The sequence below is a fragment of the Pagrus pagrus genome (genome assembly GCF_965226575.1).
Source record: "Pagrus pagrus genome assembly, chromosome: 23".
In the NCBI taxonomy this organism is placed as follows: domain Eukaryota; kingdom Metazoa; phylum Chordata; class Actinopteri; order Spariformes; family Sparidae; genus Pagrus; species Pagrus pagrus.
In genome coordinates, this window is record NC_140205.1 from 16,031,064 (window position 1) to 16,049,155 (window position 18,092).

The 18,092-nt window shown below is 40.5% G+C and overlaps 1 protein-coding gene across 1 annotated transcript in view; it reads left to right on the forward strand.

Annotated features, from left to right (window-relative positions):
• Positions 1-17,628, forward strand: part of LOC311252404 (chemokine-like protein TAFA-2) — a 75,744-nt gene extending 58,116 nt beyond the window's left edge. Inside the window, exons 3-6 of the mRNA XM_084345552.1 lie at positions 5,806-5,961; positions 11,577-11,701; positions 12,292-12,348; positions 16,626-17,628. Coding sequence (XP_084201678.1) covers positions 5,806-5,961; positions 11,577-11,701; positions 12,292-12,321 — 311 coding nt within the window. The 3' untranslated portion in view covers positions 12,322-12,348; positions 16,626-17,628. The remainder of the gene's footprint in view (positions 1-5,805; positions 5,962-11,576; positions 11,702-12,291; positions 12,349-16,625) is intronic.
• The last annotated feature ends 464 nt before the right edge of the window (positions 17,629-18,092 follow it).

Below are 18,092 nucleotides of genomic sequence, written 5' to 3' on the forward strand. Positions count from 1 at the left end.
GCCGCTCCCTCGGCCTAAGATATGTAGTCTTGTATGTCAGTTGGCCTGTTGTGGTCATTATGTTGGTCTGATACATCTTCCCTCTGTCTGCAGACTCTGTTTTTATACCCTCTGTTAAAATGATTCACTTCTTTTTGGGAAATTGTCCTGTGTGATGACTCGACTGTCTCAGGCTGTGTGTGTGAAACAGCATGAAACATAATTAAAAGAGACATAGTTTCTTTTGTTCCCTTGTTATTTTCTGGAAGCACCTCTTAACTGTACATGATTTCTTTTCCCTTTTACCTGCAGGCGAAACAATGCAACATGCCGGAGGGCTTTTGTTTCTACCTGGAGATGCGCCATTACGTTCTCTTTAAATGCAAATTCCCCTTTTTTCCTTTTTACTCTTAAACCGTACAATTAAGTAAAAAAAGGAAAAAATAATCCATTAGGGACGGTAGCTGTGTTTCAGACAGTCATGATGCAAATGTTTGCTTCCTGTTGTCAAATATTATCCTGGAAATCTTCAGAAAAACAGAAAATGAAAAAGAAGAATAGAAAATTCCCTGAGCTTCTACCTGCAGGTTTTATCTTCCTGTTTGAAGAACAAATGATTCAAATAACGTCAAATGGCTTTGCAAGAAGAAAAGATTTCACTTCAGAGCTACTTAAGATGGAAAAAAAGTCATATCATCCCCAATCTAAAATGCGGTTTGGAAAACAGCAGATAAAACAGGCTGCTGTGTGTTGACAAAGATGATCTTTCAGACAAAGACAGAAACAAAACCGAGAAGAGATTGTAGAATATTTGACGTGGACAAGAACGACCGTATGCACGTGAAACTTTATTAACAGATGAAAGATTACTTGACAATTGGTTCGAAAAGAGTTTAGACAAGGATAGTGTTTGATTTAGATAAACTGCAGCACATTAATGTTTCAGATGTGTATTTATGTTCCTCGGTGTCACAAAGAGCTCACGGAGAAAATTATTAGCATTAGTAGTAGGTTATTATAAGACTGCAAATTGGCCGCATGTTATGAATAATGACTACCTGGCACAGACAGGATGAAAAGGAGGTGTTTCGTACAGTTATGATTTAGGGCTCATTACTGAGGGATCCCTCCTGTCACACACTTTTTAAAGGACACAGTACAGCAGTTTTAACAGCTTGTTAGCCATTAATCAGGGAGAATGTCTGCGCTGATTGCAGACGTGCTACCATGAAATTATTTTATTTATTTCTTTTATTTATTATAAGATTGCTTCCTGGTTATTAGTAGACATCTATTATGATTAATCCTGTGGATGGTCCACCTTCTTTCAAACCAGAAGGACAAATACAAAACCAAGAGCGTCTCAAAGACATTAGTGAGTTGAGGACAAGCTGTGCGACAGGTGAACAATAATGATGTGAAGGTAACTTGACTTACAGCTGAAGACATATGGGATTAGCGTTTGTGGGGCATTTTCAGAGTGGTTTAATTAAAGCAAATAAAATAAATCTAGTTTTAGTGTTTGGTTAACAGAATAAAGGATACGTTCACCCAAAAAAATAAATTCAGTCATGAACTGCTGACCCCATGCAGATTGAAAGTTGGAAAAAAAAAACAACCAAAACCAGACAGAAAATGGCCCCATGCAGCTAATCCAGTGTAATCCAAGTCTCCAGAATCCCTAAGAACACTTATACCTTCAGTCACGCTTGTGCACCCACTTCAGACGGGGTGCGTGCTACTGCTTTTAGCTTAGCAGCTTCGGCTTATAAAAGGGTGTATCTCGGGGCTTCAGTAGACTTATTATGTCTATTATATTAATTATTTTTAATGTTTAAGTCCCAATCTACTTCAGTTGTTTAGGAGAATGCTGCAACGTTGTTTTGTCTAAAGCTCCAGAAATGTTTGGTGGAATGTGAAACTTTCCATCGGGTGGTTAGTTGACCATTTTTGGGTGAACTTATCCTTTAAGAGTAAGATTGGTTTTGGTCCAGGCTACTTTAAGAAAAGTGTCCAAACCTCTTGTCACAATGAAACTGTGTGTCTGAGTAAGTACTGCCAATGTCCCACTTTACTTTCCACTAGCTCACGCTCTCCAGTCGCGTGTCCTCCTGCTTCTCTGATTTTTCATGCATGGATCGTTTTATTTTATCCATTCGCGGTGTGTTTTGCCTTTTTCTCGGCGGTGTCAGTGGAGATGCAGACAGGAAACATGTGCAGGGAGAGAAGCAAGCGAGGGGCCCCGACAGCCGGAATCAAAGTGGGGATGTTGCAGCCATATGGTTTATTTCTTAACCACTATGCCACCAGGATGCCTCTGAATCCTGCTGTTTGAATTTAATGGCATCATACATGCCTTATAAAACTTTCAAACACACAAACCTACAAAACACGACTGCAGCGGCAGTGCGTCCGGGTCCGGAGGGATCCTCTCTGCCACAGCCGCAGCAGGTCTAAAAGCCGGACTGTGGTTGGACCGACTGATTCCCGAGTGAAATGCTTTTCTGTGGATCTGCTGGCAGGGGAAGCTGAGTAGGCATCCAAGAAGAACTCCAAATCCAGTCAGACAAACCGCAGCCTCTCAGTGTGAACCGTGTCCTTCAGAGAGATACTGGCAGCACTCGTCTCACATCTGAAGCAGCTCGGCTCGCTGTGTGTTTGTCTTTCATATCTTTTCCTGTTCGGGGCAGAGCATGAGTAAGCATCCCGCTACTTTGGGCCGACTACCTGCATTATTTTTGATGTACGAGGGAGGACAGGTCGAGGGAGGGCGGTGGAGTGTTAGAGCAGACGTGCTATCAAAAGTTGAGGGCATAATCAAAATGGAACTTTCATTTCCTGTCTGTCTTTCTGCCTTTTTTTTAAAATAACCCTTTGTCTTTCTCAGCCTGCTGTTTGCTTGTGGTGAAAATGAGATTCCCAGTTAATTTCACTGTCATGTGTTCTGAAGTTCTAAATATAAAGCCAACAGGTAAACCCCAGAGGTATTGCAATGCTCAACAGCTGCTGAACATCTCTGTCAGGTCTAATATCATTCAGTCACAGCAGAGCAGCTGACTCCATCACTGTTGCTGCAGCAGCTGGAAAAGGGGCTGCAGTCCACCGGTACAGCAGGCTGAAGTGAAAACGTAATTAACTGGGTTTAGTCGAGCCGCTACAGTACAGACAGTTAGGACCGGTTTCACGCAGTCATCTCAGATTTACTGTTTACTGCAGCAGCTGTGAGTATCTCAGCAGAAGGACACCTCGAGAAAATGTCACATGCAATTAAAAGAGAATGGAGCAGCTCAGGCTCTAAATAATTCAGACAATGGAGCGTGATCTGAAAATTGGCTCCAAAGAGTGCAGCGCTGCACTTTCCCCGTCCCATATCTGAATTTTTTTAAGGACTGCTGCTTGCAGGAGGAAATCTGGAGACGTATCAGTTCCAATCATTCCCATCTTATACCTCAGGTATTTATCTAAAAGACGCCTTTTTGTCATTAATTACACTGATAATGTTAATCATGTTACAATGCCTGATCCTGATTGGCTGCATTAACTACATATCCTAAAGCTGCTGCTTGTACTGAATGGCTTTAAAAGGGACACGTCAACAATTCTACACAAGAAGATCAGTTTGCTCGTCACAAGGTGTGAGGAGGACTTGTTACAATACAAAATTACTGCCTTTAAAAAGTAACTTGTTATGTCACAGCGTTACCGACTGAGAAAAGCTGTTGCTTGTATCGTCCGTGTCTACCTCTGAATGTATTGACACAACCAACATTGAATAACATCCATTCAACCTATAATCTGTAACTCAGCAGGCTGATAATACCAGGAGTGCCAGATGCAGTATCCTCTTCACAGCTTTTTATGAATCTTTTATGTGTATTTGATTTTATTAGGAGTGGGTACAGAGGCGCATGTACTGTAGTCTAAGAAGTTCATGCTACTTGTCCATTTCTTGCAATTCGAATGCAGAGAAAGAGGTTGAAGAACATGAAAGCAAAGAGAAACCTTTGTAAAGACCGTGTATAACATATACATACACATCTGCAGGTGGCTGCCTGCCAAGAAGTAGGAGAGAAACAGAAACAGTAGAAATGCATCAGGGAAATTTTACTTTTGGGAATTTTTCTTTTTTAGTGGCAAAATATGGACAGGGAAATACAGTGAGATTCTCAAAGTAATGGATTACTTATATGAAAATGTAACTAATGAACGGATTACTTGTGTTATGCTTCTAGTTACAACAAAAATGTTAATCTGAGTACTCTAACCAACAAGAAAATAGTTATAGAATAATTTATGTGGTGGCTTCAGGGTGAAGCTTAAAGGTGCCCTGTGGAGGGTTTTTTTTCTTGGGGCAAACAAACAGAAGTTATGTTTACACTCGGTGTTTCTTATCAAAATGATCTGTGTAGCCTAACATTCATTTCCGGGTACACAACTGGTCGACTTGCATCGTGGAGATACGTGAAAAGAAACACACCTGCTTATTTCTATTGTCATGTTCAGCCACAGCCGTAACTCTTAAAGATGCACAGTTGAACACAGTGGTCCGACCTGTCTGATGTTTCTGCTGTGTTTATTTTACACACTGTGTTGCTTTGCTGGCATCTTTGACATCTACCCAGTAGCGACATCTCCGACTAACTCAAGCTGGTATTTTCTTTAGTCTGCGGCCCAACACTCTCCAACGTTAGTGAAAGTGTTGTTATTAATGCGATATTAAAACATCAAACATGCATTTTAGATAGATGAGAGGAATACATTTTGAAATAACATCATGAAAAAAGAATTGTGCGTAAGCTTGTTTTCTACCTGAAAGTTATTGTGAACAAACATTATTGGCTCTAGAGGCTGAATTGATTTTCAACCTTATAAAACATTTGAATATAAAAACATTTTTAAATATTTTAAATTATTCATTGTTTATATCCATTTACCGTTTACTCATTGGAAGTCACTTTCTTTGTTGCTTCTTCTGGCTATTTGCTAACACTTCTTTGGGCGCTCGCATGTAAATGATACAAACAAAACAGTCAACACTCATGAAATTATTGCTCCATGCTATCGCTGCTATTGTGGTCAGAAACCTGCGTTATAAAACCAGGGTGTGGGGTTTTAAATATGTTGCCGATCAAGGGGGGGTCAAAGGAAGGTCACTGTGGGGTTGCATTGTGGGAAATGCATGTTCCAGTGTTCATTGAGGCTTGAGCTATACTTTTTGAGAAGCTTAAAATCCTGATAAAAAGAAAATTCTGAGGGAAACACTACATACTATTAAAAGCGGAACTCCGCTGATGTCACACATTGGTTTAGCAGCCTTTAAGTACGACTGGGCTTCTACAAACTGTTGCAAAATGTCTCTTATCAGGTCAAGAAAGAACAGTGTGGATGTGATAGTGATGTTGTTAGAGGTTGACTTATGCACTTTTTTCTTCACTGTCTTTCTCTTTCTTTCTTGAAAGTGGAAAATTAACAGTGTAATAGCACTTTAATCTGCAACCAAAAACAATGAATCAGCATTCACCCCTAAAAAACTTTAGGCCACTCAAACAAAATGACACTTGAGAAAGAATATATGCAGATATAGAGAGGAAAATGAAACCCTTAGTAATAAAAGGCCTATTTAAAGGAAATTGGTAGTCTGCTCTCCCTGGTAATTTTTTGATGAGAGGGATACAGAGCAGGCTATAGCGACTCAGGAGAGATACTCTACAGGGACTCAGTCCAAGGCCAGCAGCGTGGGTGTGTGGATGAGGGTAATAACTACTGCACTGCCACTGGATTGAATCCTTTTTTCTGATTATTCCATCTCTCCTGTCATTTCTCCAGCAGCGCATCACGTCCGGACAGGCACCTGTGAAGTGGTGGCGTTGCACCGCTGCTGCAACAAGAACAAAATCGAGGAGCGGTCGCAAACTGTCAAGTGCTCCTGCTTTCCCGGGCAAGTGGCCGGCACCACCAGAGCCGCCCCGTCGTGTGTAGATGGTACGATCCAGCTGAATATTTCATGGGCTAGCTTCTTTGCTTTTCTCTTTTCTGCTGAAACTCTTTTTCCCACAAATCTTGAGGATTGTTGCTGAGGTCATCGATTTCAGACCAACTCACCTGAGTGCAATTTCTTCTGAAGGATGCTGAGATCATTTATGAATTGTCACAGGTTGTTGTTTTTGACACATGAACAAATCCTCATAAGGAAAAAGGTGAATTTTACTACTGCTTTATGGAAACATCGTTTATGCATTATTTGCAGTGGACTGGTCGTAACTACATGTGATGATTTTAAATGAATCTTTTCATAATTTTCTTGTTTAATTATTTGGTTTGCGAAATGTCAGAAGGATTCAAGTGTTAAAGGCTCTGACAGGTGCTGGAGGTGCAATAATGGTACACAAGAGAAAAACAACCTGCGCACACTAGAACTGACACATTATATTCAAATATATTCATACTGTATGCTGTCAGTCAAAAACAGACTGTATACATTCCAGTAATTAGCCACATGCAGTGCAAAGATTTTATGTGTCCCTGACACAAGATCAGGCTCAAGAGTACCGTGAGTACTGACCCATGGGTTTCATGGGTGGACTGCAGAGATGGAGTACAGGGGAGACAAAGAAAACAGAAACACAACGCTACACAAACAATGATTCTATGCTAAACATCAGGACAAATGCTATCATGCCTTACAAACCTGACTGTTGTAAAAATATCAAACATAAAACTCAAGCGTAAGGGTTGAAGTCCCATCCTCTTTTTGTTTTATGCAACTCTTTCGGTCAGCAGTTCTTTCATTTGGAGGACAGGTGGTGTTTGTCCTTTTGTGATAGTTCTTCTTCTTTGTACGTTTATAAAATGTAAGAAAATAGTGAATAATTCCAGTCACATATCCCCAGTTTGCTAATTTGATTTATTCATTCAGTCTTATGTATATAGGGTGGCCCACTGAGAGCAGTTCGTCTCGCTTTCATGAGTGAGGACAATAAAAGTAGGCCAACAATACATACAGTACAGTACATTGTGTGTATAAGTACTGTATGATATTATTACGAATACAAAAATATTTGTTTATCTCCATAACTGGATAAACAAGCCATCCTCAGAGAAGAATGAGGTCCCATAACAATGTTTGAGGCTCCTTAGACCGGTACTGCAAATACAGTAACAAGTACAAGTAAAACAGCCTGTTCCTTTGAGGGCAATTTGTTTCTTTAGTCATGAAAATCAATCAGCGATAATATTTCTGTTCTGATAAAAATGCATTTTCTATAACTAATTTACATAGTGCACCTTTAAACCAAGCAAACGGGATCCGCCTGTCCAACCTCTCGAGTTTCTCTGAGCCTAAATGTTCTTGTCATTCGATGATTTCTGAGGACCAAATACTCTTCAGACCTGTGCAGTGTGTTTCAGTCTGTATTTAAAAAGACATGTTAGTTTGTTGAAAAGTGCTCTGTGAGTAAACAGAATACAGTCCTGTTTTCTTCTCGCTGCCGACGAAGGCCATGCGACTTAAGTAAAAAACAATGCATTTAAAAACCTTCCCCAGTTTTGAACCCAAGAGCAGAATGATGGACTGAACTGAGAGCTTTTAGAGTGGACGGAGGAGGATGTTTTTAAAGCACATCGACATTTGTCTAAAAACCCATAGATATTTTGTTCATCATTGAAATGTTCTGAAGATTTTGCTTATAAAATGACGTCATCATTAACTGAATGTGAGCCACCCACGAACAACAGTTATATAAAGGATGAAAAAATAATAATGATTTTTAAAATATCATCATCATATATCAAGTGAAGAAGAAGAACCTACATTAATGTTGAAGTAATCAGCCAAACTATGTCGCCAGCCTTTATTCTTCAAAAACTATGTAAAAATAGTAACGATAACACTAATTCTACAGTAAATCAAATAAAATCAAGCCTTCAGTGTCCGTCTGAATGTGAAGCTGCCGATTCCAGCATCAGTGTATGTGAAGTCAATGATCCAGACAGTCTCTTAGCATGTAAATGTGTGAGACCGTCGACTCGGCTGAAGTGGCTGCTCCACGTCGGCCTGAAAAGCGCTGGTTTCAGGCTAAGCTGTGGACCCAATCGTGTTTGACCTATTCCTTGACATTTTAGTATTGACATTTTCTGCAAATTAGAGCTGCGAGTCGGTGGCCTCAGTTTAAAGCTCCGCGGGTGATCTCAGAAAGGAAATGATCAGCACTTAACCTTTTAATTATTCTTTCTTCTATGACCAGGGATTACCCTTAACTCCGCTCTGTGTGAGACAATCTCCTACTTATATGAAGATAAATGAACCTCTTTCTGAGAAAACTTGAACGGTTTTGAATGGGTAATACGGCGAGGTGGCCACAGACAGAGAATTTTAATGAGTGAAGTTTGGAAAGAAGATGTCTAGTCTCTGGTGACTTATGACTTCTGTGGCTGATGAGCACAAACATTATGAGAAGTATCATAACTGAGAACACTGGTGTGCATTCGACGAGCAATGCTATGTAACGTCTTTCAGTGTCACTGGACTGTTGTCGCCAAGTTTACAGGTAAAGTCCTTATGATAGATTGGTTTTAACCTGATGTACTAGATACACAAGATATTACTTTTACTATGGGAGACACCCAAGGGTCCACTAAGACCATGCATTATGGGAAATGGTAAACTATCATACCAGAAGCTTAAAATGATCATATATTGGGGAAAATTATCGTACATGAGTTGGAACATGTAATTTTACACAACATATTTAAATGTTGAAAAGTGTTGTCCGTAAGTCTACCACAACTGGAAGCCTGTTCATACTCAGAGTGAAAACAGTTAAGGCCAGAAGCTAAGCTAATTAAAGCTGCTGTAATAATTCTCATTAAAATGAGTGTTAAATAGATCTGTGTTCCAACAGTGATCACAACATAATACATTTTCTGGTATCCCTGCCCACTTTATCCAATCAGGGCAGAGAACTCCATAAAGGGGCGGTCCTATCAGCAGGGAGCAGGGAAAGCTATCGATTCTAGCGTCCCGGCTGTGTGACAGCCCCACATTAAAGTATTACCAGGCAAATCCTGTATATCACAACTGAAATATAGAAACTGGGGAAAAAATCAAATAGCTGCATAAAAGGATAGTTTGACAGTTCAAGTGAGACGATTGACACCAATCTCAAGTCTGTATAGTGAATATGAAGCTATACTGCTAGCAGCCGGTTAGCAAAAGACTGGAAACAGGGAAACAGCTAGGCTGGCTATATATATATATATATATATATATAAAAAAAAAGATCTATCAATACCAGCACATTTAAGATGTTTGTTTCATTTGTGCAAATGCCATGTGTTAAATGATATGTACCATTATTTCTTGGCTAAGACCTTCAAGGTCATTGCTGTCCCTCCACAGTCCAAAATCTACAGTATCCACAGCCACTCTGCAGTCAAAGTTCAAACTACTCTAACTTTTACACCATTTGCAGCTGATTACTAAATCCAGAATTATATTATCATATCTTTAAGGTACAACACGCTTAAATAAAGAAGAAAAACATCCATTTCTTTGTAAAATCGTACCATGGATTTGCCGAAGAAACTTCTTAAAGTCACATATTGACAGTCAGGCAGAGCTCAGAGGTTTGGTTTCCAATTTTGCACTTAACTTCAACTCAGTATCTGCTGTACTGTTTGAGTTAGCTAATGTCACACTCTTGCCAGAACTATGTGCTTTGGCCACACTCCAGAGACACTGAGCCAGAGACACTCGCATTGTAATCTTCAGCGCTGGCACATGATTGTAATTAAGGCGTTTTAACTTGATTGAAAGATAGATGCTCTGCTTTTTCAACAGTTTTTTTTATAGAATACAGAACAGATGACATATCAATGTGTGCTCAAGTGGCACACCAATTAAATTCACAAACGTGCGAGTAAAACATTTCTTTTGCTTCCGTGAATGTGAGCTAGAGGTCAAAGCAAACACGTGTAGCCATTTTACAGCTACAATATAGAAGTCGAATCAATAAAAGTATAAACTGACTTTTTGCTCCCAGATGTTCTCAGTCTGAGCGGCCTTCCTGTTTTTAAAGCACCATTAGCTGTTAAGTGAAATGTATCCCGTACACTTTATGTATGTTTGGTTATCAATACTCCCATTTCATTTCACGAGAAACCTTTGTGGCTTTTTAATAGCTGCTGGTACACAACCACCATCTGCTTGCAGTTGACCTGATGCACGGTCTACACCGCGCTGCTGCTATAACCCTGACTGTGTGCTGCAAATTGATTCCCTCATGTCATAAAGTATCCATTCTCTGCTATTTAGTCTAGTGAGGCTCCCGTGTTCTGTGTGGATTATAATAACCATCCTCTTCATTAAGAAGAACACTAATGCCGGTGGAGGGGAATGCGGAACGCAGATAATGACCTCTGTAATACGCCAAATATAAATGATGTCTTGTACAATGGAGTACCAGAAGCTTAATGTTCTCTTTAATGGATGTATCTGAGGAGGTGTTCTGGCTGCAGCTGAAGGGTTTCCTCTCAGATGATCTCTTTCCTGTTCCTACCTTCAGCACATGGATATTTATGACAACACCTCAACACCTTGTGTGATTGAACACTTTAATAAGATGTAGTGACTGTTGCCAGTCAGAAAACAAGTCTTACATCATTTCAGGCTCATGTAGCGTATCTAGTTGTCAGCCTGGTCAGTGGAGTATACTTGGAGTTTGACACTGTAGGTACCCGTCGAGTGTCACCTCATAAAGTGCCCCCTCTAGTGCTGTAATATAAAAAGCAAGAAATGTCAAAATGAGTTGTTGGTTGGTTTGGTTGGGTCAGACACTGGACTTTCATCTGAAAAACAGGGTTCGTGTCCAGTTTGTGACCAAGAATGATTTGTTGTTAAGTAAGTTAACCCAAGAAAATGACGCAACGTACGTGACATTAGTTCTGTCACTTAAATAACCATTGTTAAACTGAATGCAGTTATTTTAACCTAAAGTCTGATCGTTTCCTGAACCTAACCAAGAAGTTTTTGTGCCTAAACCACGACTGTTGGACAGTGTTAATTACAGGACTAGTGTTTGTCAGCAAGCTTCATTTTGAAAGTCTGACCCGAAGTTGTATGTTTCCTACTACTGCTAAATTGACTCTAGATCCTTTATTTTGAAAGTCTAACTGGATGTTGCATATAACGTATTATTGCTATGTTGACTGTGGAACCCTGATGTATACGTGTAGAAAGCAACAAAACTTGAAGAAAGAGAGTTTGGGGTGTTTGAGGACAGTTTTTCCAAATAGGATCTTACAATGTTTGATTTTGTGCAACACATTACTAGATAATAAGTGATTTTTAAATGAAATCATAATTACTCATTTATTTGTTTTTGCTTTCATATTATTGTTTCGTTTTGTTGTTGACAATAATTTTAAGAAATTACATTGTTATTATGATGTTTTAATCATGTTTGATCATAGTCTTCGACAAATACTTTTTGTATTAGTTTATGTATTAGTTTCTTCACATTTAAGACTGTGAAGGGAAAAAAAACAGTGTGATTAAAGATATTTCTGTCTGCTCTGTGACCGTTAAATCTCTTCACCAGCCTCGATAGTGGAGCAGAAGTGGTGGTGTCAGATGCACCCGTGCCTTGACGGGGAGGAATGCAAAGTTCTTCCTGATCTGAAGGGCTGGAGCTGCGCTACGGGGAACAAGATCAAAACTACTAAGGTAAGTTTAAGAAACAAACCTTTGTGATACCATATTCAGACCTGTTGAATCTTACACACTTAAGCTGTTCAAGGTCACCAGGCTGTGGCTTCTCTTACAGTCGTCTGCCCCGCCTTTACCTAAAAACAGCTCATGTTTGCAGTCGGTGCTTGGACCCCTGGGGGCCTGTAATCAATGGGCTGCCATGTCTCCTTAGCACTTTCAGGCCACTTTGAGCACCCAAACTGGCCAATTACTCACTCCAATTACCTGCTTTTAACGTTGTAACGTGATGCCCGCATCCTTCACTTTGTTATGACGACCCGTAGACTTCAGTTCTGTCTCTCTCCATGTGCTTAATTATTTAAACTGCCCGCACCACACCTGCCTGGAGCCGGGAGCCTGGAGCCTGGGGCTATTGATTCAGGGACTTGTCGGGACCTCAAAATGGGATATTTATATATATAATTTGATTTTCTTTTAGCGGTCCAGGGCTCTGAGACAAGCCTGGATGTGTGGAGGTAATGATCAGATCTTGTTGAGACCTGAGAGTGTGAAAGCTAAACATAATTGTTCTTCTGTTGTCTTCTTTTACATGGATGACGGAGAAGATTTCCGCGGACAAGGAACAGCTCTGGTAACGTCAGATGCTTCACAGCGGAGTCCAGGTAATAAATCAGGGATTTGGTTTTCATTTTGATATTTCAAGGTTTGACTTTTCTCGCATTGAATCAAAAAATACACACAAACTCCCAACAGGGATGTTTCATGTGTCTTATTATAGCTTCACTGTACAAAAACAATGTATGCGTCTCGTTCACTGTAGTGCGGTGTCACTTCACTGTCATTAAAACAAATGGTATTATCAACCCACGATTCCCAGTTATGTAACAACTCTATAGAGAGACGTACGAATGATCTGAAAAGACAACAACAACATGTTCAAAGCATCAGCGTAACCTGGGGGATTTATCTCACACACCTTTGAACTCAGCCAGAGACACGTTTCTTAAGTTTCAAATCTTTCTGCGGGCTGCATGAAGCAGCGGGAGGTCACACTTTCTTCTTCACCTCTGCTGAGTTATCAGGAAAACAGCACAACATAAACCTGGAATCCCCGGCTATATTGTCCTCTATCATAAATGCATTCATAGACACTGGAAGCTCCCTGAGAATTCAAGGCGTACACAAAGTAGTGACTGGCAGGGAACACAGCTCTTCAGTTTGGAGTCATGAACATGCAAAGATGTTCGACTGCAGCGTTGAAGTCTGTATATTCTCAGCCCCCAAATGGCAGCGAGAGGTACGCGTTTAGGTTGTGTCTTTTGGACTTAGACAGAGAAATCCCTGGAAGGCTGCGTTGCTTCAAACCAGAGGGATGAGGGAGAATGAAGACACAAAGAAAGCAATGGTGAGTGCTGCTGTTTTTAAACTTGTTAATCCCTCTTCATCCAGCACATACGGGAGCTCACAATTTAATTTGGACTGACAGGGAAGAGGTGTGTGTTTTACTCTTGAATTTGCTCAAGGAGACACTGAGTGATAATAGTTTCTTTGAAACGGTTCTGTAGCATCAACAGTTTCTTTCCAATATATTGAATCTGTGGTCCATTTTTTTAATCTCTTGCAGATCTTAAGGGACAAGTTAGTGCATTGGTTTTCCCTGTCCTTGAGTTGTCTGACTATGTGATAATGTATGGTGGACGACACATACACAGCATTTAGGAAACGCAATGCAAATACACGGATGCGCTGCAACGGCCTAAAACACAACAGTGGTCCATTTAGTTTCACCTTTTTTCAAGAACCTCTTGATCTAAATACTTGAGACCCTGATGCAGAACTATAAATTTGATACATTTAGGATATTACATGTTATATAGCAATCATTTCAAGTTCAAATCAGATCATGTCCTCACAAGATCTCACTCCCAACTCATCGAACTGACGCTCCAGTGTCAGGCCAGACTGCTGTATTTGATGCTCTGTGTGTGAGAACGCTGTTTGTCTCGTTGAACCACAATAACACAGTCCACAGTCCGGTGGTACAGAGCGCAGACACTGGCTTTCAAAGAGAAAATGAACCAGCAGTGAAAAGTTTTGCTTGCTTTGCTAGACCTCAATTTTGTTTGTCATTATGAACCATGAAAGAAACAGTCGGCATTGGCTGAAAATGAGAGAGCTCGTACGGCAATGTTTTCTTCATTGATCTTCACTAATAAAGAGCAGCATAAAAAGAGATAAAAGACCTTTGATATAAGATTTTCTTTAAACTGTATCCGAACAAATTTGGATTATTTGCCAATCTGGAACCAGATTCAAAGTGGAACCCAATCCAAATTACTGAATGTGACCATGAAAGAAAGAGCACATACATACAGCCAGCTTGACTTTCAAAAACTCAGAAAAGGGTTCTTTCTTGCTTTTTCCAGGTTTGTTAAGATGCAGAAGTGTGTTGTGCAACTTCACGGTGAATAGTCAGTGACAACAGTCCTGAGGCCCTTTAAACACTGTGACAGATAGCGCTGTTTGCCTCGTGGGTGTGTTTGCAACAGGTTTTAATGTCATAGTAACCAGTGTACCTGTTTTCTCGTCCTGCTATACGATGTTCTCCTTGATGCTCATCTCCTAAATTCCTATGCTGCCATTCAAATAAATGCAGAGCCACATCCCTGAAGAACAGCCACTTGAAGTTTTGATTTGTGGAGGTAATTACCCATTAGTCCTGGCGGTAAAACTTTATCCGGGTAAAGGTGGTGGATGTGCGGCCTCCCTGCTTTCTCTTTCTGCTGATTTTACGGGCGGATTCTCACATAAAAAATCTCGCCCGGTGCAGCTTTAAAATGGCCATACTATGAAAATCCCGGCGTCGGTAGTTACAACACAAAACATATTGCTGAGGAGGACACTGCGGTGTGCCAATTACACGGCTGAATTACACAAACACACGACCGTGCACCTGCTGTGTTAAATCTTCCAGCCAACCTTACTTCAGGCACTAAATGGAAATGAATCCTTCGCCAGTTAAATTAGCACTTGTCAGCCACCAATTAAACAAACGCAACACCCACTGAAGACTTGGTTTTCCTCTCAGTATTTTTAGCATTGTTCCAGACAGTCACTCAAATGCTGTTAATGACCCCCCCACCCCCACCCGAAGTGAGACTAAGGGTAGATCCATCTCCGAAGACATTTTCCTTTCTGACAGGAAGCAGCTCTGCTCTTTGTCTTTTCAGCGAGGAATTATTCTCAAATTAGTACCACATTAATCACAGTGACAGCTCAGAATGTAAATGACTCTGTAAAGGCAAGAATTTATTGCCGCCTGTACACAGACCAGCAAAGTGCTGCAACAACCCAAATTTATGGGAACTCTTTACCCTGTGTTTGATATGATAATGCAGGTTTTCTTGTCAAGTATTGGCCTGATGGTTTTCGGATTGTTTTGCCTTTTCTGCATAATTGCGGATGATTTATATGACACTATGCGGTGCTGCGCTGCTGCTCCGGCCTATTCTCTGTCAAACGACCCATTTGTGAATTAATCTAACCGGGCTGTCAGAGCTGCCTGTTTCCCATCAAAAGTTCAGCGTCGATAATGGAGCCTTACAAGTTCGCCGACGGCTTCCTTCAGTCCGTCAAACCTACGTGGTGGCTGACAGACGGTCGGAATCGATAGCGGACGTCGTTACGGAGGTTGTTATGTTATGTTCCTCGAGAGTCTCTTCCAGAATGTACTTTTGGAGGAGCAGAGGAGCTGCCAGTCAGAGACTGCGCTTCATGACAGGCAATTTAATCTCAAGGAGAGTGGAGGTCTTCAGAGTACCTGACAGTATCGAACTAGGAGAGAGAAAACCTTTGTTTGGTGCACAAACCCAGCTCACCAGCATCCTTTATTCTCTATAACTCCAACTGATGGATCAATGTACTGATACATGAGGCCAGTATAGGTCTTATATTAGTCAATGTGAAAGAATTCCACAGGTGTGAGGGTTAGAAAACTTGACCTTTACACTTTGCTGTTGACTTGACTCCTGTCAGAAAGAGCCACTGCACTGCAAATGTGTGGTGCTTGATAAGGAGCTGATGATGTCTAATACAAACCAAGTCTTGATATCATTTTATCAAAATGGTTGCCTTTCTTCAGTTTTTACTGAGGTAGGATTATGGTTTTCCCTTGCTTGCATCACAAGCCGATGGTGATATCACTCGGTTGTCTACATGCTTTACTGTTCAAGAGGCACTATTTTTGTCACACTTTGCATTGCCACGGCGCCATATTAGCTGGATGTGTAGCTAAGCAACAACTTAAAAAAGCTGCCATATCTAGTACATACAAACGACCAAACCACTGACAGGTGAACTGATCAACATTGATCATCTCGTTATAATGCAATGTTGTGCTGCAGACCAAGTACACCCACTCATGGCAATGAGACGATGCTGACAATGTGTCCTGTTTTCTGATGACCTGAGGAACATGACAAAGAGCCCAAGGTGTTGAACTGGCTTTCAATCCGATCACAGCTTATTTTTGTACCTCAGAGACCAGTGCATTTTCCCACAAACATGAAAAATAAAAATGTGAGAATGAGAAGAGGCTTCAGTGTTGAATAATGCAACCATTGCTTAGCCGACGCCTTTGTCATGTCGATAATTTTGGGCAGGAGTCTCATGTCTTCTTGTTTGGATTTGTTGTTGATAAAGTTTTATTACAGCAGAGAAGTGCTCTTCTCTCTTTCTGCCCAGGCATGGTGTCATTTTCTGCTTATGTCAAGTGCTCCGTTACACGGTTTTCTTTGTGTTATACGCGAGAAAAGACACTTACGTTCGGCATCTACAGTATCAAAATGATTTGAAGTATCACTTTCCTAGATGGGGTTTTGATGTTGCCGTTGCTTTGATGGCTCTGATTTCATTTGAATACTTTTTTCCTCTGTCGCAGGTGAACCAACAGTTCTGGTCGGATCATCAAAGGAGAAGACAGTAATGCAAAGGACCTTTCTGTAAATAGAGACTTCCTTTCTTCTGGACTGCAATTAATCTTTGGACAACTCTGAATGCTTCTTCTTGAACTCTATGGACATGAAAAAGAGAAGTGGATCCTATTGAAAGTACTGATCATCAGCACTTCTTTTTAAAGGACTCTATATGATTAGCCTTACCGGACAACAGGATTTATTCTCTGACATTGTACTGCTTGTAGTGGAAGACAATGGTGAACTTTGCCTATATGTTCATTTCTAGAGTATTTATGTCATTTACAGGGGATTCTGCATCACAAGTTGACCTGGGTGAACAGCAGGTCAGTTTGTTGTAAGCCTCGCACATATTCAAGACAAAATGTGGTTTTGTTTTATCAGTCAACTGTGACTTTATTCTCCAATGAAGTGAAATTTCAAAGAAGATAAAAAATATGTGGCTGAGCAACAGATATTCAGGGTGATTTTCAAAGAAACACACAATCACATTCATCAGTGTATCATTCAAAGGGGAAATAAACTTAATTCAATTTGAAACTCAGCATAACCTACTAAACATTATGTTATCTTCAATTAAGTTCCATTCAAGAAAGACATTGTTGAGAATTTGAAGAGAGCTGAACTAAACCAGCACTGTAAAAGGTATAAACTGATTAAACAGACAAAGTTGGATCCAGTCGAGCTTTATTTCTCCTCTGAAAATCACTCTGCCATTTCCTGCTCGCTTCTGCCAGGTTTTGTTTTTGTATCACAGCTCCGGTGTTCAGATTCTAGACAACAGCAGTGTAAATTAAACACAAGGCTTCTGGTCCCTGGTTGGTTGGGTGATGACGACAATGTTCCCGAACCTGTTTTCAACTAGTTACTCAAGTATGATTTGCTGATCACCTTTCAGTAGGTATCGCTGACACTTCCTTTGTCTGTGTAAGTGATGACATCAGTAATAAACTATGGTTGTGTAACTAACGCCTTGTGTCTTTTAAGCATCTGTATGTTAACAGTGACTAGTTTTCAGCTCCAGGGATGGCAGTCTGCCAGTCGTTCCAGCTATTGGAACTATTGCCATTAAATGTTTTAATGATGGTCCCATTAAGATGAATCCCAGTGACTTCGGTGATCCCCTTAACTTTTCCTGTAGAGCCCCCAGCTGGTCAAATCATGTAAAACATCTCAGCATTTACTGGATGGACTGGCACAAACTTTTCATGGTCCCCAGAAGAGTCTCCACAAATTTGGTGATGCCCCATTTTTCCTTGTGTGCCACCATGAAGTTGATATTTGTTCTTTTTATTTAAGTGTTTCTACAACTATTGAATGGCTTGCATGAAATTTGCATTACATTTATGTCCCCCTCAGGATGAATAACAACAGCTTTGGTCATCCCTTTTTGCTAGCACCACCATTGAAAGTCATATTGATAACATTTACAA